The sequence below is a fragment of the Polyodon spathula genome, chromosome 4, assembly GCF_017654505.1.
Source record: "Polyodon spathula isolate WHYD16114869_AA chromosome 4, ASM1765450v1, whole genome shotgun sequence".
Taxonomy (NCBI): Eukaryota; Metazoa; Chordata; class Actinopteri; order Acipenseriformes; family Polyodontidae; genus Polyodon; species Polyodon spathula.
In genome coordinates, this window is record NC_054537.1 from 429,379 (window position 1) to 449,861 (window position 20,483).

General features: G+C 46.3%; 1 protein-coding gene across 1 annotated transcript in view; it reads right to left on the reverse strand.

Moving 5' to 3' along the window:
* Positions 1-867: 867 nt before the first annotated feature.
* gars1 (glycyl-tRNA synthetase 1) overlaps positions 868-20,483 on the reverse strand; it is a 30,275-nt gene continuing 10,659 nt past the window's right edge. Inside the window, exons 5-17 of the mRNA XM_041246795.1 lie at positions 20,175-20,263; positions 19,699-19,775; positions 18,537-18,682; positions 18,211-18,360; positions 16,755-16,917; positions 16,090-16,254; positions 13,271-13,378; positions 7,274-7,419; positions 6,482-6,567; positions 5,877-5,986; positions 3,904-3,997; positions 2,607-2,797; positions 868-1,173 (exon numbers count right to left, since the gene is read on the reverse strand). Coding sequence (XP_041102729.1) covers positions 1,048-1,173; positions 2,607-2,797; positions 3,904-3,997; positions 5,877-5,986; positions 6,482-6,567; positions 7,274-7,419; positions 13,271-13,378; positions 16,090-16,254; positions 16,755-16,917; positions 18,211-18,360; positions 18,537-18,682; positions 19,699-19,775; positions 20,175-20,263 — 1,651 coding nt within the window. The 3' untranslated portion in view covers positions 868-1,047. The remainder of the gene's footprint in view (positions 1,174-2,606; positions 2,798-3,903; positions 3,998-5,876; positions 5,987-6,481; positions 6,568-7,273; positions 7,420-13,270; positions 13,379-16,089; positions 16,255-16,754; positions 16,918-18,210; positions 18,361-18,536; positions 18,683-19,698; positions 19,776-20,174; positions 20,264-20,483) is intronic.

A 20,483-nucleotide genomic window follows, 5' to 3' on the forward strand; every position in this document is an offset into this window, starting at 1 on the left:
AGTTTCTCTTTGCAGGCTAGTGTACGTCTCTCAGTGGATATTGATCAGTCATGAGAAGCAGCAGTTTCTCTTTGCAGGCTAGTGTACGTCTCTCAGTGGATATTGATCAGTCATGAGAAGCAGCAGTTTCTCTTTGCAGGCTAGTGTACGTCTCTCAGTGGATATTGATCAGTCATGAGAAGCAGCAGTTTCTATGTGCAGGCTAGTGCACGTCTCTCAGTAGATATTGATCAGTCATGAGAAGCAGAAGTTTCTCTTTGCAGGCTAGTGTACGTCTCTCAGTGGATATTGATCAGTCATGAGAAGCAGCAGTTTCTCTTTGCAAGCTAGTGTACGTCTCTCAGTCGATATTGATCAGTCATGAGAAGCAGCAGTTTCTCTTTGCAGGCTAGTGTACGTCTCTCAGTATATATTGATCAGTCATGAGAAGCAGCAGTTTCTCTTTGCAGGCTAGTGTATGTCTCTCAGTATATATTAATCAGTCATGAGAAGCAGCAGTTTCTATGTGCAGGCTAGTGTACGTCTCTCAGTGGATATTGATCAGTCATGAGAAGCAGCAGTTTCTCTTTGCAGGCTAGTGCACGTCTCTCAGTGGATATTGATCAGTCATGAGAAGCAGCAGTTTCTCTTTGCAGGCTAGTGTACGTCTCTCAGTATATATTGATCAGTCATGAGAAGCAGCAGTTTCTCTTTGCAGGCTAGTGCACGTCTCTCAGTAGATATTGATCAGTCATGAGAAGCAGCAGTTTCTCTTTGCAGGCTAGTGTACGTCTCTCAGTGGATATTGATCAGTCATGAGAAGCAGCAGTTTCTCTTTGCAGGCTAGTGTACGTCTCTCAGTATATATTGATCAGTCATGAGAAGCAGCAGTTTTGATTTTGGTTTATTTAAAAGTGTTACAGAACATCATTGTTCAGTGAGACACAGGGATGATCGTCACTGGGTTCACACTGAGGTATGCAAATCACACTGCAGATAAAATTGTTGTATTAACAGTACAAAGGTTTTGTTCCTTGTCTGTATTTTGAGGCTCTGGTGCAGTCGTGTTCATTCCTCAGTCGTCTCTTTTCTCCCAGTCTCCTGCCCCTCAAAGATTGGGTACTTGGTTTCCACTTCAGCCCAGGTAGTGACGCCGTTCGCCAAGTCACGCACAATGGAGGGAAGATCAGATACCTAGAGAGGCACAAATAGAGGCTGGATCTTAAACACTTTGCAAGGTGTGGCAGTCCAGTGCAAACAGAACAGGGCCAACTCTGTAAGAACAGCGACGGCCTCATCAGTAAAGCAATGGCCATTCTAATGCCATTTCATCTGAGAGCTCACAGACTAGACACAAAACACACAGAAATTAATGGAAGGTTTATACGTTTTCTGCAAGTTTCATCCGTGTTATCATGAGCTTGGGAGGATCCATACATAACGCAGATCCACAGGAATTCCTGAAAACAGGGCTGGAGTCAAATCCAATTCCAATCAGCACTATTCTGTTCCAATGAGCTTCTGCAGTGACAACAACTACTTACACTGAAATTACAGAGTCCATTTAAATAGGCTTCAAACAAAAGCTGTAGAACAAAATATGAATTCCTTGGAAGAAATTGTAATGATTTAAAAACTAATTGGAATTGTCTGAAAGAGGAGAGCTCAGGAGGAGCCTTGAAGCAGGCGAGTGTGTAAATCTAGCAAAGTCTTACTTTACCACCTTGTGTAACTGAGTTTATGAGAAGCATGTATGGAAGTCAAAACTGATAAAATATATTCTGTGAATTTTACAGAAATAACACACACGACAGAGACACCTTTAAAAAAACAAAACAAAAAAAAAAAAAAACACTTAAAACTGTGTAAATAAAGATTTTGTATTTTGAATTTAAATTTGGCAGGAATGGGATTAAAATCTCATCTCTGCCAAATCCTTGTGCAGAATGTGACTGGTGATTTATAGCATGAGGCTTGGCTTCATACAGCCTCAACTAATCAAAGGAGAGCCAGCTCATTGATTAATTGAGGCTCTATGAAGCACAGACTCCCCGTCTCTCAGTTGCGAGCCAGGTCCACTCACAGACTCCCCGTCTCTCAGTTGCGAGCCGGGTCCACTCACAGACTCCCCGTCTCTCAGTTGCGAGCCGGGTCCACTCACAGACTCCCCGTCTCTCAGCTGCGAGCCGGGTCCACTCACAGACTCCCCGTCTCTCAGTTGCGAGCCGGGTCCACTCACAGACTCCCCGTCTCTCAGTTGCGAGCCGGGTCCACTCACAGACTCCCCGTCTCTCAGTTGCGAGCCGGGTCCACTCACAGACTCCCCGTCTCTCAGTTGCGAGCCGGGTCCACTCACAGACTCCCCGTCTCTCAGCTGCGAGCCGGGTCCACTCACAGACTCCCCGTCTCTCAGCTGCGAGCCGGGTCCACTCACAGACTCCCCGTCTCTCAGTTGCGAGCCGGGTCCACTCACAGACTCCCCGTCTCTCAGTTGCGAGCCGGGTCCACTCACAGACTCCCCGTCTCTCAGTTGCGAGCCGGGTCCACTCACAGACTCCCGTCTCTCAGTTCTGAGCCGGGTCCACCTCACAGACTCCCCGTCTCTCAGTTCTGAGCGGTAGACTCACCTCCGCCCTGATCTGCCGCATGCAGTCCCGGTCTCTCAGAGTGGCTGTGTGAGGGGTCTTGTTAACCGTGTCAAAATCGATGGTGATGCCAAACGCCACGCCGATCTCGTCAGTCCTGGCGTAACGCCTCCCAATGGAGCCGGAAGAATCGTCCACCTTGTGAGAGACTCCGTTTCTGGTCAGGGCTTCAGCTGTAGGACAACACCAAAGAAACGAGGCGAATGAATTGCAATGTATTCAAATACCCGCTGTGCTGTTCTAGACAAGAAATGAGGCGAATGAATTCCAATGTATTCAATTAACTGACTTCCCATCCTTCCTGTTTCATCTACAGACACATTTTTTGCTTCTGAGATTAATTATTTTTTAAACCTTCAAGAAGAAACCGTTTGAACAGCAAGCATTCTGTTCCTTGTGTACCTTCAGAGGTTAAAACAGTTTGTCCTGGTGAACAGCTGTTTCATTGCTGTTTTAAACACAAAAGGTTGTAACATGAAACATCTGACTGGTCCATTGTGTTCGTCTACTATATTAATACATAATGAACTACTGGAAAGATGAAAAACTCAGCCAGCTGTTAATACAAGTTAATGCGTTGTGTGTGGAGCGTCTCTCATTGTGCAAGAGAGGTCATCTCGTGCAGTTTGGGGTGCTCACGTTAATGCGTTGTGTGTGGAGCGTCTCTCATTGTGTAAGAGAGGTCATCTCGTGCAGTTTGGGGTGCTCACGTTAATGCGTTGTGTGTGGAGCGTCTCTCATTGTGCAAGAGAGGTCATCTCGTGCAGTTTGGGGTGCTCACGTTAATGCGTTGTGTGTGGAGCGTCTCTCATTGTGCAAGAGAGGTCATCTCGTGCAGTTTGGGGTGCTCACGTTAATGCGTTGTGTGTGGAGCGTCTCTCATTGTGCAAGAGAGGTCATCTCGTGCAGTTTGGGGTGCTCACGTTAATGCGTTGTGTGTGGAGCGTCTCTCATTGTGCAAGAGAGGTCATCTCGTGCAGTTTGGGGTGCTCACGTTAATGCGTTGTGTGTGGAGCGTCTCTCATTGTGCAAGAGAGGTCATCTCGTGCAGTTTGGGGTGCTCACGTTAATGCGTTGTGTGTGGAGCGTCTCTCATTGTGCAAGAGAGGTCATCTCGTGCAGTTTGGTGATCATGTCTAGAAGCTGCAATACTAAATATACAGAAAATGAAGCTGAAGCAGAGGTGATCATGTCTAGAAGCTGCATACACTGGTCCACATCACATGCCTACACACACTTGAGTCTTTGAAATAGCGACGATGTTCACACATATACTTACACAGCTCTCGGACAAAAGGCACGAATTCGTGATTCTGACTCAGAGGCAGGACGGAGCACTTGTATGGGGCTACAGTGGCAGGAAAGCTGAAGTACTGGAAATAAAAACAAAACAAGCAGGGAATGAAAGGGCTGTCCAATCACAGGCCATCTTACAAACCTGGCACCAGGGTCCGGGTCATTTCCTGTTCTTCAATTCCAATTCCTTTTTAAAACCCAATTCCAATTCCCACTGATCAACACTGCAATTAGCTGTATTCTGTTACAATGAGCTTCTCATAGTGGATACACAGTACTTATGCTGAAGTCACTGTTGTTAGTCAATTAAACTGTCTTCCAATAAAAACAAATCACAACAATTAGTATGTCTCTAAAACATCAATTTCAATTCTCAGGAATTGGAAATGACAAACAGGAATTGACCCCAACCCTGCTTGACACACTACCGCTCAGTGCAGGGGGTGTTGTTCCCTGGGTGTGTTCATTCTCAGTGCAGGGGGTTTGTTCCCTGGGTGTGTTCACTCTCAGTGCAGGGGGTTTGTTCCCTGGGTGTGTTCACTCTCGGTGCAGGGGGTTTGTTCCCTGGATGTGTTCACTCTCAGTGCAGGGGGTTTGTTCCCTGGGTGTGTTCACTCTCAGTGCAGGGGGTTTGTTCCCTGGGTGTGTTCACTCTCAGTGCAGGGGGTTTGTTCCCTGGGTGTGTTCACTCTCGGTGCAGGGGGTTTGTTCCCTGGGTGTGTTCACTCTCGGTGCAGGGGGTTTGTTCCCTGGGTGTGTTCACTCTCGGTGCAGGGGGTTTGTTCCCTGGGTGTGTTCACTCTCAGTGCAGGGGGTGCTGTTCCCTGGGTGTGTTCACTCTCAGTGCAGGGGGTGCTGAACCCTGGGTGTGTTCACTCTCAGTGCAGGGGGTCTCAGTGAACCCTGGGTGTGTTCACTCTCAGTGCAGGGGGTTTGTTCCCTGGGTGTGTTCACTCTCAGTGCAGGGGGTGCTGAACCCTGGGTGTGTTCACTCTCAGTGCAGGGGGTTTGTTCCCTGGGTGTGTTCACTCTCAGTGCAGGGGGTTTGTTCCCTGGGTGTGTTCACTCTCAGTGCAGGGGGTTTGTTCCCTGGGTGTGTTCACTCTCAGTGCAGGGGGTTTGTTCCCTGGGTGTGTTCACTCTCAGTGCAGGGGGTTTGTTCCCTGGGTGTGTTCACTCTCAGTGCAGGGGGTTTGTTCCCTGGGTGTGTTCACTCTCAGTGCAGGGGGTTTGTTCCCTGGGTGTGTTCACTCTCAGTGCAGGGGGTTTGTTCCCTGGGTGTGTTCACTCTCAGTGCAGGGGGTTTGTTCCCTGGGTGTGTTCACTCTCAGTGCAGGGGGTTTGTTCCCTGGGTGTGTTCACTCTCAGTGCAGGGGGTTTGTTCCCTGGGTGTGTTCACTCTCAGTGCAGGGGGTTTGTTCCCTGGGTGTGTTCACTCTCAGTGCAGGGGGTTTGTTCCCTGGGTGTGTTCACTCTCAGTGCAGGGGGTTTGTTCCCTGGGTGTGTTCACTCTCAGTGCAGGGGGTTTGTTCCCTGGGTGTGTTCACTCTCAGTGCAGGGGGTTTGTTCCCTGGGTGTGTTCACTCTCAGTGCAGGGGGTTTGTTCCCTGGGTGTGTTCACTCTCAGTGCAGGGGGTTTGTTCCCTGGGTGTGTTCACTCTCAGTGCAGGGGGTGCTGTTCCCTGGGTGTGTTCACTCTCAGTGCAGGGGGTTTGTTCCCTGGGTGTGTTCACTCTCAGTGCAGGGGGTTTGTTCCCTGGGTGTGTTCACTCTCAGTGCAGGGGGTGCTGTTCCCTGGGTGTGTTCACTCTCAGTGCAGGGGGTTTGTTCCCTGGATGTGTTCACTCTCAGTGCAGGGGGTTTGTTCCCTGGGTGTGTTCACTCTCAGTGCAGGGGGTGCTGTTCCCTGGGTGTGTTCACTCTCACATGCTAACAGCACCAGCAGAACACACTCACTGTTCTCTGCTCATCTCCTTCACGGACATGGAATGTGTGTTCGAAGATGGAGTACATGATTCTTCCAATACCGAAGGACGGCTCAATCACGTTGGGGACAATTTCCTCCACTAAACCGCAACACAGAAGGAGGAAGGAATAGTTCAAAAGAGATTTACACCATCGACATGCTCTCATTTGTTAACTGGACACTTGTTTAATATCCTATTGCATGGGGTTCTCTAGTACTCGGTATACTTTGTGTTCACTGTTTACATTATTTACCAGGCTTACTAACCAAAATGTACACTAGGGGGCGTGAAGAAGGATTCTCCATTTACTTGTAGAGGGGCAGCAATCACATTATTTAAATGACCTTCATTTAAGAAACTCTGTTTCAGTTGTTAAAAAACGATTACAAAGAGATGAGTAATAATGATCATAGAAAAATGCAGAGGCAAAACAGGGCTTAAAACCGGAAAGGGATCTCATTGCTATGCAATGGGAGTCTTACTTCCATCCCTGTTAAATATTAAAGAGCATGTAGATGATCCACAGTATCCATTTCAAACAGCAATGGGCATGAATTCCAAGTAGATGTTCATAAGAACCTATAATGGACTGACCATGCAGGATCTTCTGAAATCTCTTCACACTGACCATGTCCTGTGTCAATATAAAGGTCTTCCCTTCGGTCTCGATGGTGAACTCTCTGCAAAGATTAGAGACATGTTTAACATGTCGTGCAACACAAATGAAATCAAACAGGAACAAGGGTACAACATGTTCCTCTTTCACCAATTGCACTGTCTACACTTTCGTTTGCTCTATGAGAAGCAAGCAGCTTGTAGAACAGTTCTTCACCAGAGCCACTCCCTGCTGAACCCTCTCTACACAACACTGACACACAAAACCCGCTGCACAGAGAAACACCCTCTACACAACACCCTTTGCATAGGGAAACACCCTCTCTACACAACACACACACACACACACACACACATACAACACATTCTGCGCAGAGAAACACCCTCTCTACACAACGCAAATACAACACATTCTACACAGAGAAACACCCTCTCTACACAACACAGACACACAACACATCCTGCACAGAGAAACACCCTCTACACAACACAGACACACAACACCCTCGGCACAGGGAAACACCCTCTCTACACAACGCAGGCACACAACACATTCTGCACAGAGAAACGCCTCCAGGACTGTCAATGCCTTCCAATTCATGGGGCAGGGATTCTCTGTTTACTACCATAGAACTGCTCTGGTAGAGATACTACTACAGACTGATTACATCACCCCTGTGTTCTTTATTTTCAAATCAAAAGTGTACCTTAGCAGATAGTCTGTGCTGCTGTGTATAGCAATGCAGACACACTGCCAGTTCAATCCCCTACCCATTTTCATTCAGGAGTCTCTCCTGCTCTGTGATGTAACACTCGTCACAGATGGCTAGATATTCCATCACCAGCTTGGCGTCCTTCTTGTAAGCTTTTCCGATTGCTCCCTTGTTGGCGTCGAACTGAACAACATTAACTGTCTTGTGCAGAGAGGTTAAGGCAGAACATCGGCTCTATCAGGACAAAAAGACCCCTCCCCCAATACTCATAGTTTAACACACTTCATGCTTCACTACTTACACCAGCAAGCTAAGAGTCTTAATGTGTTTGAGAACAGAAAAAATTGGGAACACTTTCCATTCAGTGTCTCCAATTACTGTGTATTTACTTTGTAATTATGTGTAGGTACCCATGTATTTACTATGTTATTATGCAGTTACAATTTTTTTGCAAGATATAACCCTAACACCCACCTCTAAACCTAATCCTAACCCCAACCCAAACTCTAAACCTAATCCTAACCCCAACCCTAAACCCAATCCTAACTCCAACTCTAAACCTAATCCAAACCACAACCCCACCGAACCCCAACTCTAAACCTATTCCTAACCACAACCCCACCCAAACCCAACTCTAAACCTAATCCTAACCACATCCCCATCCAACCCCAACTCTAAACCTATTCCTAACCACAACCCCATCCAACCCCAACTCTAAACCTAATCCTAACCACAAAAAGGGAAACCCCACTACAGACCCCAACCCCAACTCTAAACCTAATCCTAACCACAACCCCAGTCAACATGTTTTTCTAAAGGGAGATGCCTAACTAACTTGCTTGATTTTTTTGAGGATGCAACATCGATAATGGATAATTGCAAAGCATATGACCTAACCAACAATTCTCAAACCCCACCCAACCCCAACTCTAAACCTAGTCCTAACCACAACCCCACCCAACCCCAACTCTAAACCTAATCCTAACCAGGAAATAAAAACCCCAATCCCAACTCTAAACCCTAGGAGTTTTTGTTCCTAACCACTAGACAATGTGGGGAAGCCTAACAAGATGCTCGGATACATTGTGAAAAGTGTTGAATTTAAATCCCCAACTCTAAACCCAATTGTGTTCCTGGTCAACCTACATACAAAGAAGAGCGACCACCCAATGTCATATGCAGACAGGCTAAAAACCTAATCTGTTCAGTCCTAACCCAACCCCACCCAACCCCAACTCTAAACCTATTGACCTAACCACAACCCCACCCAACCCCAACTCTAAACCTAAATCCTAACCACAACCCCACCCAACCCCAACTCTAAACCTAATCCTAACCACAACCCCACCCAACCCCAACTCTAAACCTAATCCACAAACCCAAGAAGCTGCTGATGAAACCTAATCAATAAGCTACTAACCCAACCCCAACTCTAAACCTCGTTTGTAAACTTTCTTATTTTCTTATGTTCTTGACTCTGAACTTAATCCGAGCCTTGGTTTTGGGTGGGGGGTTGAGATTGTAGATATGGTTGGGATGGGATTTGGTTGTGGAGTTGATTTGGTTGAGATTGGATAGATTTGGCTTCGGATTGGTGTAGGGTGGATTGGGGTGGAGATTGTATAATGAAACCACAACCCCACCCAACCCCAACTCTAACCACCCCAACTCTAAACCTATTCCTAACCCAAACCCCAACCCCAACTCTAAACCTAATCCTAACCACAACCCCACCTAATCCTAACCACAACCCCACCCAACCCCAACTCTAAACCTATTCCTAACCACAACCCCACCCAACCCCAACTCTAAACCTAATCCTAACCACAACCCCACCCAACCCCAACTCTAAACCTAATCCTAACCACAACCCCACCCAACCCCAACTCTAAACCTAACCTAACCACAACCCCACCCAACCCCAACTCTAAACCTAATCCTAACCACAACCCCTAAACCTAATCCTAACCCCAACTCTAAACCTAATCCTAACCACAACCCAACCCCAACTCTAAACCTAATCCTAACCACAACCCCACCCAACCCCAACTCTAAACCTAATCCTAACCACAACCCCACCCAACCCCAACTCTAAACCTAATCCTAACCACAACCCCACCCAACCCCAACTCTAAACCTAATCCTAACCCCAACTCTAAACCTATTCCTAACCCCAACCGCAACCCTTAACCCAATCCTAACTCCAACTCTAAACCTAATCCTAACCACAACCCCACCCAACCCCAACTCTAAACCTAATCCTAACCACAACCCCAACTCTAAACCTATTCCTAACCACAACCCCACCCAACCCCAACTCTAAACCTAATCCTAACCACAACCCCACCCAACCCCAACTCTAAACCTAATCCTAACCCAACCCCACCCAACCCCAACTCTAAACCTAATCCTAACCCCGACCCTAAACCTAATCCTAACCACAACCGCAACCCTTAACCCAATCCTAACTCCAACTCTAAACCTATTCCTAACCACAACCCCACCCAACCCCAACTCTAAACCTAATCCTAACCACAACCCCAACTCTAAACCTATTCCTAACCACAACCCCACCCAACCCCAACTCTAAACCTAATCCTAACCACAACCCCACCCAACCCCAACTCTAAACCTAATCCTAACCACAACCCCACCCAACCCCAACTCTAAACCTAATCCAAACCACAACCCCACCCAACCCCAACTCTAAACCTAATCCAAACCACAACCCCACCCAACCCCAACTCTAAACCTAATCCTAACCACAGCCCCAACCAACCCCAACTCGGAAGCATTTAAACTAGAAAGGAAGGGGGGAGAAATCAACAAAAAAACAGAAGGGAGACCGCATCAAAACAAGAACAACAACTCAGGTAAGACAACCATTAAATGTATTTATGTGATAGGTGTTACAGAAACGTGGTTATCTGAGAGTGATGGGGACGAATATAATATTTGTGGGTATACACTGTATAGGAAAGACAGGCAGGACAGAAGAGGAGGAGGGGTGGCGCTATACATAAGAAACAGTCTTGAAGCCCAGGTGTTAAACCTGGACAAAGAAAATAAAACCGAATCAATATGGGTCAGAATAACAGACAAAAATTCAAAAGGCATAATAATAGGAGCATGCTATAGACCGCCAGATTCAGACGGTGAGCACAATAATCTGTTATACAATGACATTAGAAATGTGTGTAGCAAAGGAGACGCCATACTAATGGGGGATTTCAACTTCCCCCATATAAAATGGGAAAACCTGGTGGGGAGCATGACGGATGAAATTGAAATGGTGGAAATGACAAATGACTGCTTCCTAACACAATTTGTCAAGGCACCAACTAGAGGGGAGGCATGCCTTGATTTAGTCTTTCCAAATAACGAAGACAGAATAACTAAAACAGAGGTCAGAGAACCACTGGCAAACTCAGACCACAACATGGTCTCATTTGAAGTGTTTTTTAAATCCCCAAAAGTAATGACTAAAGTTAAGGTTTACAATTTTAGAAAAGCAAACTATGAAGGTATGAAACAGAGACTAACAGAAGTAGATTGGAGTAAAATAGAGAAAACACCCACAGAAGAAGGATGGTTGTTCTTCAAAAATGTAGTACTAGAGGCGCAAAACAATTATATCCCTAAAGTAGACAAATCTAAATGTAAAACTAAATTGCCAAAATGGTTTAATAGATCAATTAAAAAAAATATTCAGCGAAAAAAGGCACTTTACAGAGCATTAAAAAAGGACCAAAAAGAAAGTACGCAGAAAGAGTACACAGAACTGCAAACGCAAGTCAAAAAGGAAGTTAGAAAGGCCAAGAGAGAAATAGAAATGAACATTGCTAAGGGAGCTAAAACCAATTCCAAAATGTTTTTCCAATATTACAACAGCAAGAGAACATTCAAAGAGGAGATTAAATGTCTAAGAGATACAAATGGCAAAATCGTAGAGGAAGAAAAAAAAATAGCAAATATGTTAAATGATTACTTTTCACAAGTTTTTACAAAGGAAGATACTGACAACATGCCCCACATGTCATCCAGTTCCTATCCAGTTTTAAATAACTTTAGCATAACTGAGGCAGAAGTGTTAAAGGGACTAGGAGCTCTTAAAATAAACAAATCCCCTGGGCCGGATGAGATCCTCCCAGTAGTACTCAAATAAATGAAAGAAGTAATTTACAAACCGCTAACCAAGATCATGCAGCAGTCTCTTGACACAGGAGTGGTACCGACAGACTGGAAAATTGCAAACGTAATACCGATCCACAAAAAGGGAAACAAAACTGAACCAGGTAACTACAGACCAGTAAGCCTGACTTATGGAAACTATAATAAGAGCCAAAATGGAAAATTACCTATATGGTAACAGGGTACTGGGAGACAGTCAACATGGTTTTAGGAAAGGGAGATCATGCCTAACTAACTTGCTTGATTTTTTTGAGGATGCAACATCGATAATGGATAATTGCAAAGCATATGACATGGTTTATTTAGATTTCCAGAAAGCTTTTGACAAAGTCCCGCACAAAAGATTAATTCTCAAACTGAACGCAGTTGGGATTCAAGGAAACACATGTACATGGATTAGGGAGTGGTTAACATGTAGAAAACAGAAAGTACTGATTAGAGGAAAAACCTCAGAATGGAGTGTGGTAACCAGCGGTGTACCACAGGGATCAGTATTAGGTCCTCTGCTATTCCTAATCTACATTAATGATTTAGATTCTGGTATAGTAAGCAAACTTGTTAAATTTGCAGACGACACAAAAGTAGGAGGAGTGGCAAACACTGTTGCAGCAGCAAAGGTCATTCAAAATGATCTAGACAAGATTCAGAACTGGGCAGACACATGGCAAATGACATTTAATAGAGAAAAGTGTAAGGTACTGCATGCAGGAAATAAAAATGCGCATTATAAATATCATATGGGAGATATTGAAATTGGAGAAGGAATCTATGAAAAAGACCTAGGAGTTTTTGTTGACTCAGAAATGTCTTCATCTAGACAATGTGGGGAAGCTATAAAAAAGGCTAACAAGATGCTTGGATACATTGTGAAAAGTGTTGAATTTAAATCAAGGGAAGTAATGTTAAAACTGTACAATGCACTAGTAAGACCTCATCTTGAATATTGTGTTCAGTTCTGGTCACCTCGCTATAAAAAAGATATTGCTGCTCTAGAAAGAGTGCAAAGAAGAGCGACCAGAATTATTCCGGGCTTAAAAGGCATGTCATATGCAGACAGGCTAAAAGAATTGAATCTGTTCAGTCTTGAACAAAGAAGACTACGTGGCGACCTAATTCAAGCATTCAAAATTCTAAAAGGTATTGACAGTGTCGACGCAAGGGACTTTTTCAGCCTGAAAAAAGAAACAAGGACCAGGGGTCACAAATGGAGTTTAGAAAAAGGGGCATTCAGAACAGAAAATAGGAGACACTTTTTTACACAGAGAACTGTTGGAGTCTGGAACCAACTCCCCAGTAATGTTGTTGAAGCTGACACCCTGGGATCCTTCAAGAAGCTGCTTGATGAGATTTTGGGATCAATAAGCTACTAACAACCAAACTTGCAAGATGGGCCGAATGGCCTCCTCTCGTTTGTAAACTTTCTTATGTTCTTATGTTCTTAACTCTGAACCTAATCCTAACCACAACCCCACCCAACCCCAACTCTAAATCTATTCCTAACCACAACCCCACCCAACCCTAAACCTATTTCTAACCACAACCAACTCTAAACCTAACCCTAACCACAACCCCACCCAACCCCAACTCTAAAACTAATCCTAACCACAACCCTCTATAACCCCAACTCTAAACCTAAACCTAACCCCAACCCCCATAACCAAACTCTAAACCTAACCCCAACCTCAACTCTAAACCTAATCCTAAAACCCACCTTCTCCTTTTCTGATACATCTGTGCTTACATACATTGTGCAAAAGATTTACACATTAAGTACAGTGTAACTATGCACAACATTGTAATTATGTGTAAGAACATGTATTTACTAAGTAACTAATTACTGTGTATTTACATAGCATAAGGATATGGCTTCCTTTAGGGGTTTCTCAGCCACTAGCGGCACCTTGGTGGCTCGGGCATGGCAGGTCAGGTCATAGCAGGAGCGGTCAGCACAGCCCACAATCTCAATCCAGCCCTGGAACAAAAGAAAGAGAGCAGGAGGGGTCAGCACAGCCCACGATCTCAATCCAGCCCTGGAACAAAAGACAGAGGAGGAGCGGTCAGCACAGCCCACAATCTCAATCCAACCCTGGAACAAGAAAGCGAGAGAAGAGGAGCGGTCAGCACAGCCCACGATCTCAATCCAGCCCTGGAACAAAAGAGAGAGAGGAGGAGCGGTCAGCACAGCCCACGATCTCAATCCAGCCCTGGAACAAAAGAGAGAGAGGAGGAGGGGTCAGCACAGCCCACGATCTCAATCCAGCCCTGGAACAAAAGAGAGAGAGAGGAGCGGTCAGCACAGCCCACGATCTCAATCCAGCCCTGGAACAAAAGAGAGAGAGGAGGAGCGGTCAGCACAGCCCACGATCTCAATCCAGCCCTGGAACAAAAGAGAGAGAGGAGGAGCGGTCAGCACAGCCCACGATCTCAATCCAGCTCTGGAACAAAAGAGAGAGAGGAGGAGCGGTCAGCACAGCCCACAATCTCAATCCAGCCCTGGAACAAAAGAGAGAGGAGGAGTGGTCAGCACAGCCCACGATCTCAATCCAGCCCTGGAACAAAAGAGAGAGAGGAGGAGGGGTCAGCACAGCCCACGATCTCAATCCAAGCTCTGGTCAGCACAGCCCACGATCTCAATCCAGCCCTGGAACAAAAGAGAGAGAGGAGGAGCGGTCAGCACAGCCCACGATCTCAATCCAGCCCTGGAACAAAAGAGAGAGAGGAAGCGGTCAGCACAGCCCAGATCTCAATCCAGCCCTGGAACAAAAGAGAGAGAGGAGGAGCGGTCAGCACAGCCCACGATCTCAATCCAGCCCTGGAACAAAAGAGAGAGGAGGAGCGGTCAGCACAGCCCACGATCTCCAGCCCTGGAACAAGAGAGAGAGGAGGAGGGGTCAGCACAGCCCACGATCTCAATCCAGCCCTGGAACAAAAGAGAGAGAGGAGGAGGGGTCAGCACAGCCCACGATCTCAATCCAGCCCTGGAACAAAAGAGAGAGAGGAGGAGGGGTCAGCACAGCCCACGATCTCAATCCAGCCCTGGAACAGAGAGAGAGGAGGGGTCAGCACAGCCCACGATCTCAATCCAGGAACAAAAGAGAGAGAGGAGGAGGGGTCAGCACAGCCCACGATCTCAATCCAGCCCTGGAACAAAGAGAGAGAGAGGAGGTCAGCACAGGTCAGCACAGCCCACGATCTCAATCCAGCCCTGGAACAAAAGAGAGAGAGGAGGAGGGGTCAGCACAGCCCACGATCTCAATCCAGCCCTGGAACACAGCCCACGATCTCAATCCAGCCCTGGAACAAAAGAGAGAGAGGAGGAGCGGTCAGCACAGCCCACGATCTCAATCCAGCCCTGGAACAAAAGAGAGAGAGGAGGAGCGGTCAGCACAGCCCACGATCTCAATCCAGCCCTGGAACAAAAGAGAGAGAGGAGGAGGGGTCAGCACAGCCCACGATCTCAATCCAGCTCTGGAACAAGAGACAGAGGAGGAGCGGTCAGCACAGCCCACGATCTCAATCCAGCTCTGGAACAAAAGACAGAGGAGGAGCGGTCAGCACAGCCCACGATCTCAATCCAGCCCTGGAACAAAAGAGAGAGAGGAGGAGCGGTCAGCACAGCCCACGATCTCAATCCAGCCCTGGAACAAAAGAGAGAGAGGAGGAGGGGTCAGCACAGCCCAATCTCAATCCAGCTCTGGAACAAGAGACAGAGGAGGAGGGGTCAGCACAGCCCACGATCTCAATCCAGCCCTGGAACAGAATCATGAGAATCCCACAGCTAACACAAATGAACCCCAGTTTCTGAACCCCACAAAATGAATAGCACGGCTAAAGGGGTTTATGTAAGGTAATTCAATCTGGGTTGTTTTAATCCCGCCCTTTAGGGGATGTTAAAAGATCCCACAGCAGGTTTTTGACCTTTGTTGTAATTACATTAACAGGATCCGTGGAGTGCAGCTGTACTGTAAACTTTACACAGGAGTAAATGCTTAGCGGATCTGTCCCGTTGAAATCCTCACCAAAATCTCCAATAAAAACCTTTTGTAGGGAAATGTTAACGATGATTAGTGCAAATATCAGAATCTCAGTTTGCTGGAGGGGACATTGCGAAGGAAACTCCACTTGGCTTTAGGATTAGAAGGTTGAATAAGGCATGTGCAGGAACGTGTGGGAAGGAGAGTAACCACGGTAACCTTCGTAACAATTAGTTAAGGGTTGGTTGCACCCAAGTGGAGTAACAGCTGAATATCTCGTTTCTATTACAATTAGTAAGATAACAGAAACAAGCCGTAGTCACGTAGGCTCTGAGCTACTAGAGTATAAACACCAGGCATAGTGGAGACAGAGCTCCCAATCCCTCCAGATCATCAGGACCATCGGGGTGTCAGTCTGAGGGCTCTCTCCAGGGTTCAGGTGATCTCATCAGTTATCTGTCTCTGTTATTAATAGTGGCACTTACTGTATCTAAACAATAGGGTTCAGTGTAGAATGTAATGTGGCTATCTGGAACTAATAAATGGTAAACATTGTTAAGATCTGAAACATGGTCTGGTCTCATCCTAAAAGCCTAACAAAGTAGTTAATTGCATGTTTACCTTCATTCATAAACCTGACCCGTTTTCACACAAGGGTGGCCCTGCATCACACTATATTGGCACTAAACTGCTGTGCTGGGAAACATACGTAAGACGTCTTGGTCTCGGCATCCCAGCAGTCACAGGCGTAGTGGGCCATCTCATTGTCCATGTGCTGACGGAATCGCAGCTTGTCTGGAGAGACCCCTACTTTCACCAGGTATAGGTAGATCCTCCCAATGAAATATCCCAGGACGGAGTTGTTGATCACACCCTGCAGGTACACAAGGCATCCACTTTTCAATCTGTCAGCACAACAGGAGCCAGTGTTTCAAAAGGTAAAGGGCAATGGAGGGTTTCAAAAGAACACAAGACAAGCCTAGAACTGAGGGAACAGGAAGCCGCTTTGTGGCTTGGAACTTGGTTTCAGGAGACAAGGTTTCAGGCCCCTGCATGCCACTCCAGAGGACAGTAGGTTTAATACAGTAAAGTTCCCTCAATAGGTCTCCCGGTCTCCTGGAACCAGGTTCCAAGCCTCTGTTGCTGAAAAAAAAAAATTGCTTTGTGTTCCCTCAGCTTAATGTTTAATACATTGCCCTTACATGCAATTATAGATCAAGGTCTGAAAACAATAATATTTTAGGAATCTGAGCAGCATGTTCTTGGGATCTCTGTCCCACAGCCGATTGTAATAATAAAGCATCTATTAGAAATCGGAGCAGCATGTTCGTGGGATCTCTCCTTCCCACAGCTGAATGAAGAGGCGTCCTTTACCTGCTCAACTGCATCTCCCAGCTTCATCTTCTGTGCAGACTGGCCGCTGGTCTGAGCCTTGGAGGAGTACAGTGTGAGCTCCAGGTTCGTCAGGCTCTGGAACTTGGGGTGACTTTTATCATTGGGATCCACAAAGTGCTCGATTTCTGCCATGGTGAACTCTCTGGGAAATCAAACATTTTTTATTCTATTTTTTCAGAAAGGAAAAATCCACTTTAGTTACCACACACAAATAATACCATTTACAGTACATGCTGTAGAGCTAAACAGAACATTACAGGACATCTAGTCTGATATTGTACTATCAATGCCAGTTTTCTATAAAAGAAGACGACATTGTGGTCATGTCTAAACAAGCGAGGAACACGTCTCCACAGAACAACTCCACAGAACCATGGCAGGAATGGTAACTGATCAAAGAACTATAGCAGGTCCCACAGAACATCTCCACAGAACCATGGCAGGAGTGGTAACCATGATCTCCACAGAACGATGAACTACAGCAGGTCCCACAGAACCATGGCAGGAGTGGTAACTGATCAAAGAACTACAGCAGGTCCCACAGAACATCTCCACAGAACCATGGCAGGAGTGGTAAATGATCGATGAACTACAGCAGGTCCCACAGAACCATGGCAGGAGTGGTAACTGATCAAAGAACTACAGCAGGTCCCACAGAACATCTCCACAGAACCATGGCAGGAGTGGTAAATGATCGATGAACTACAGCAGGTCCCACAGAACCATGGCAGGAGTGGTAACTGATCAAAGAACTACAGCAGGTCCCACAGAACATCTCCACAGAACCATGGCAGGAGTGGTAAATGATCGATGAACTACAGCAGGTCCCACAGAACCATGGCAGGAGTGGTAACTGATCAAAGAACTACAGCAGGTCCCACAGAACATCTCCACAGAACCATGGCAGGAGTGGTAAATGATCGATGAACTACAGCAGGTCCCACAGAACCATGGCAGGAGTGGTAACTGATCAAAGAACTACAGCAGGTCCCACAGAACATCTCCACAGAACCATGGCAGGAGTGGTAAATGATCGATGAACTACAGCAGGTCCCACAGAACCATGGCAGGAGTGGTAACTGATCAAAGAACTACAGCAGGTCCCACAGAACATCTCCACAGAACCATGGCAGGAGTGGTAAATGATACCGCGGGATACCGGTCAGTAATATGGATTGATACAAGCACACAGCAATATGGAACAGTACAAGCACACAGCAATATGAAATTTACAAGCACACAGCAACAACACAAGCACTCAGCAACGACACAAGCACTCAGCAACGACACAAGCACTCAGCAATACACAGTATGAGCGGTAGGCAATGAAGTTACAGCTGATCAGAACTCTGGACACATGTATAAATTGAGCAAATCTAAGGCACTGGGGAATCTGGACTGTCTTGTATCTTGGATTCCAGTGTGAGCGGCTTACCTGACTCTGATGAGGCCAGAGCGCGGAGAGATCTCGTTCCTGAAGGAGTTCCCAATCTGCGCAGCAGCGAAGGGCAACTTGCCCTGGTTGAACTCCAGCAAGCGCTTGAAATTCAGAAAGATTCCCTGAGCAGTCTCAGGTCTCAAATAGCTGGGAGCATTAGAAAAACAATCCATGAACACGCAAGCAGAATAAATAAATACATCAACAGCATTGAGTTGAGCAATTCGAAGCAACCCCTCTGGCCAGACCTGCACTCCAGTGGTGGAAAGAACAGCTGCTGAAAGTGCCCCTCCAGAGCCTCTGAAGATGACAGCAGTGCTTACCCTGGCATGTTTCCTCCTGGCCCGATGCACGTCTGGAACATGAGGTTGAATGAGATGGGAGGGCTCACATCGTTTCCAGTGACAGGAGATCTCACATTGTACTTCACAAACAGCTCAGCTAACTCCTGCTGGCTGTAGTTGTCCAACTGCCAATAAAAAGAAACGAATAACCCATTAACCTCCTCAACCCTAGATGCAAAAGTGATGCGCTTTATCATCAACTGGAGCCCCGAGAGTCAATGAAAACAAACCTGGCTCAGACAGGGAGGGGGATGATCCTACTATACCAGCTTCACTGTCATCGCACTGATCCCCAGAATGAGAGAGGGAGGGGTCCTACTATACCAGCTTCACTGCCATTGCACTGATCCCCTGAATGAGAGAGGGAGTGGTCCTACTATACCAGCTTCACTGCCATCGCACTGATCGCCAGAATGAGAGAGGGAGGGGTCCTACTATACCAGCTTCACTGCCATTGCACTGATCCCCAGAATGAGAGAGGGAGGGGTCCTACTATACCAGCTTCACTGCCACCACACTGATCCCCACAGGGAGAGAGGGAGGGGTCCTACTATACCAGCTTCACTGCCATTGCACTGATCCCCAGAATGAGAGAGGGAGGGGTCCTACTATACCAGCTTCACTGCCATCGCACTGATCCCCAGAATGAGAGAGGGAGGGGTCCTACTATACCAGCTTCACTGCCATTGCACTGATCCCCAGAATGAGAGAGGGAGGGGTCCTACTATACCAGCTTCACTGCCACCACACTGATCCCCACAGGGAGAGAGGGAGGGGTCCTACTATACCAGCTTCACTGCCATTGCACTGATCCCCTGAATGAGAGAGGGAGTGGTCCTACTATACCAGCTTCACTGCCATCGCACTGATCCCCGGACTTCATTATAACAAAGTACACTGTACACTGTAGTGTTTAGGAGCATTCTCCAGCATGTTGGTCAAGGAAGAATTCATTTGACACTGAATATACCCAGGTATACTTTCTATACATTTCATATAAGCCCAGGGATTCGGTGTATAGATCTGAAGTTTCGAAACACTGCTGGAATGACGTGCACAATGAGGGAAGCGAGTGGAACTGGCTTCTGAAAGCTTGCTTTCTAATGGTAAATGTGGCAGAACGAGACGCAGACACACCTACCTGAGTGACAACACTGTCCATCTCTGCCCTCTTCTCTGCTGTACACTTCTTATCTGACATTAACTTCTGAAGATGAGCTGCAGTAAAAACACAAACAAGTGCAGTCTTACTGGAGCTTTTAGACAACGTTATGATTAAACAACGCCACACAGTTAGCAGTTTGTGTGTTATTTTCAAGCTATCATTAACAGAAAGTGCTACTCCAACATCAATGTAATGTAGAAGCACAACACTGACACCTGGTGGAAATGAGAGGAGCATTTCTATTGAGGGATCACATTTAAGACACATCATATTTACCAGGGGGAGGCATTAGTGATTTAAAACAGCTCATGTATTCAATAAATTTAATACACACTTCTTGTGTGTATATTGATCTGTTAATGAAAGGCAGGTCTTGTGTGTATATTGATCTGTTAATGAAAGGCAGGTCTTGTGTGTATATTGATCTGTTAATGAAAGGCAGGTCTTGGTACCTTTTAAGAGGTGGTCTGCACGGAAACATTCTCCATTCTTTACATCCTTCACCATGAAATCAGCAAACTTGTCCACATGACCAGAGGTCCTAGAAAAAAGAAGAAACAAAACCACAAAATATAAAAAAAACAAAGAAACAAAACCACAAAAAAACTAACTGGGCTGGCTATTCAGTATTGAAGCACAGCCTGACACTGGGCTGGTTGTACAGTATTGAAACACAGACAGACACTGGGCTGGTTGTTCAGTATTGAAGCACAGCCTGACACTGGGCTGCTTGTTCAGTATTGAAGCACAGCCCGACACTG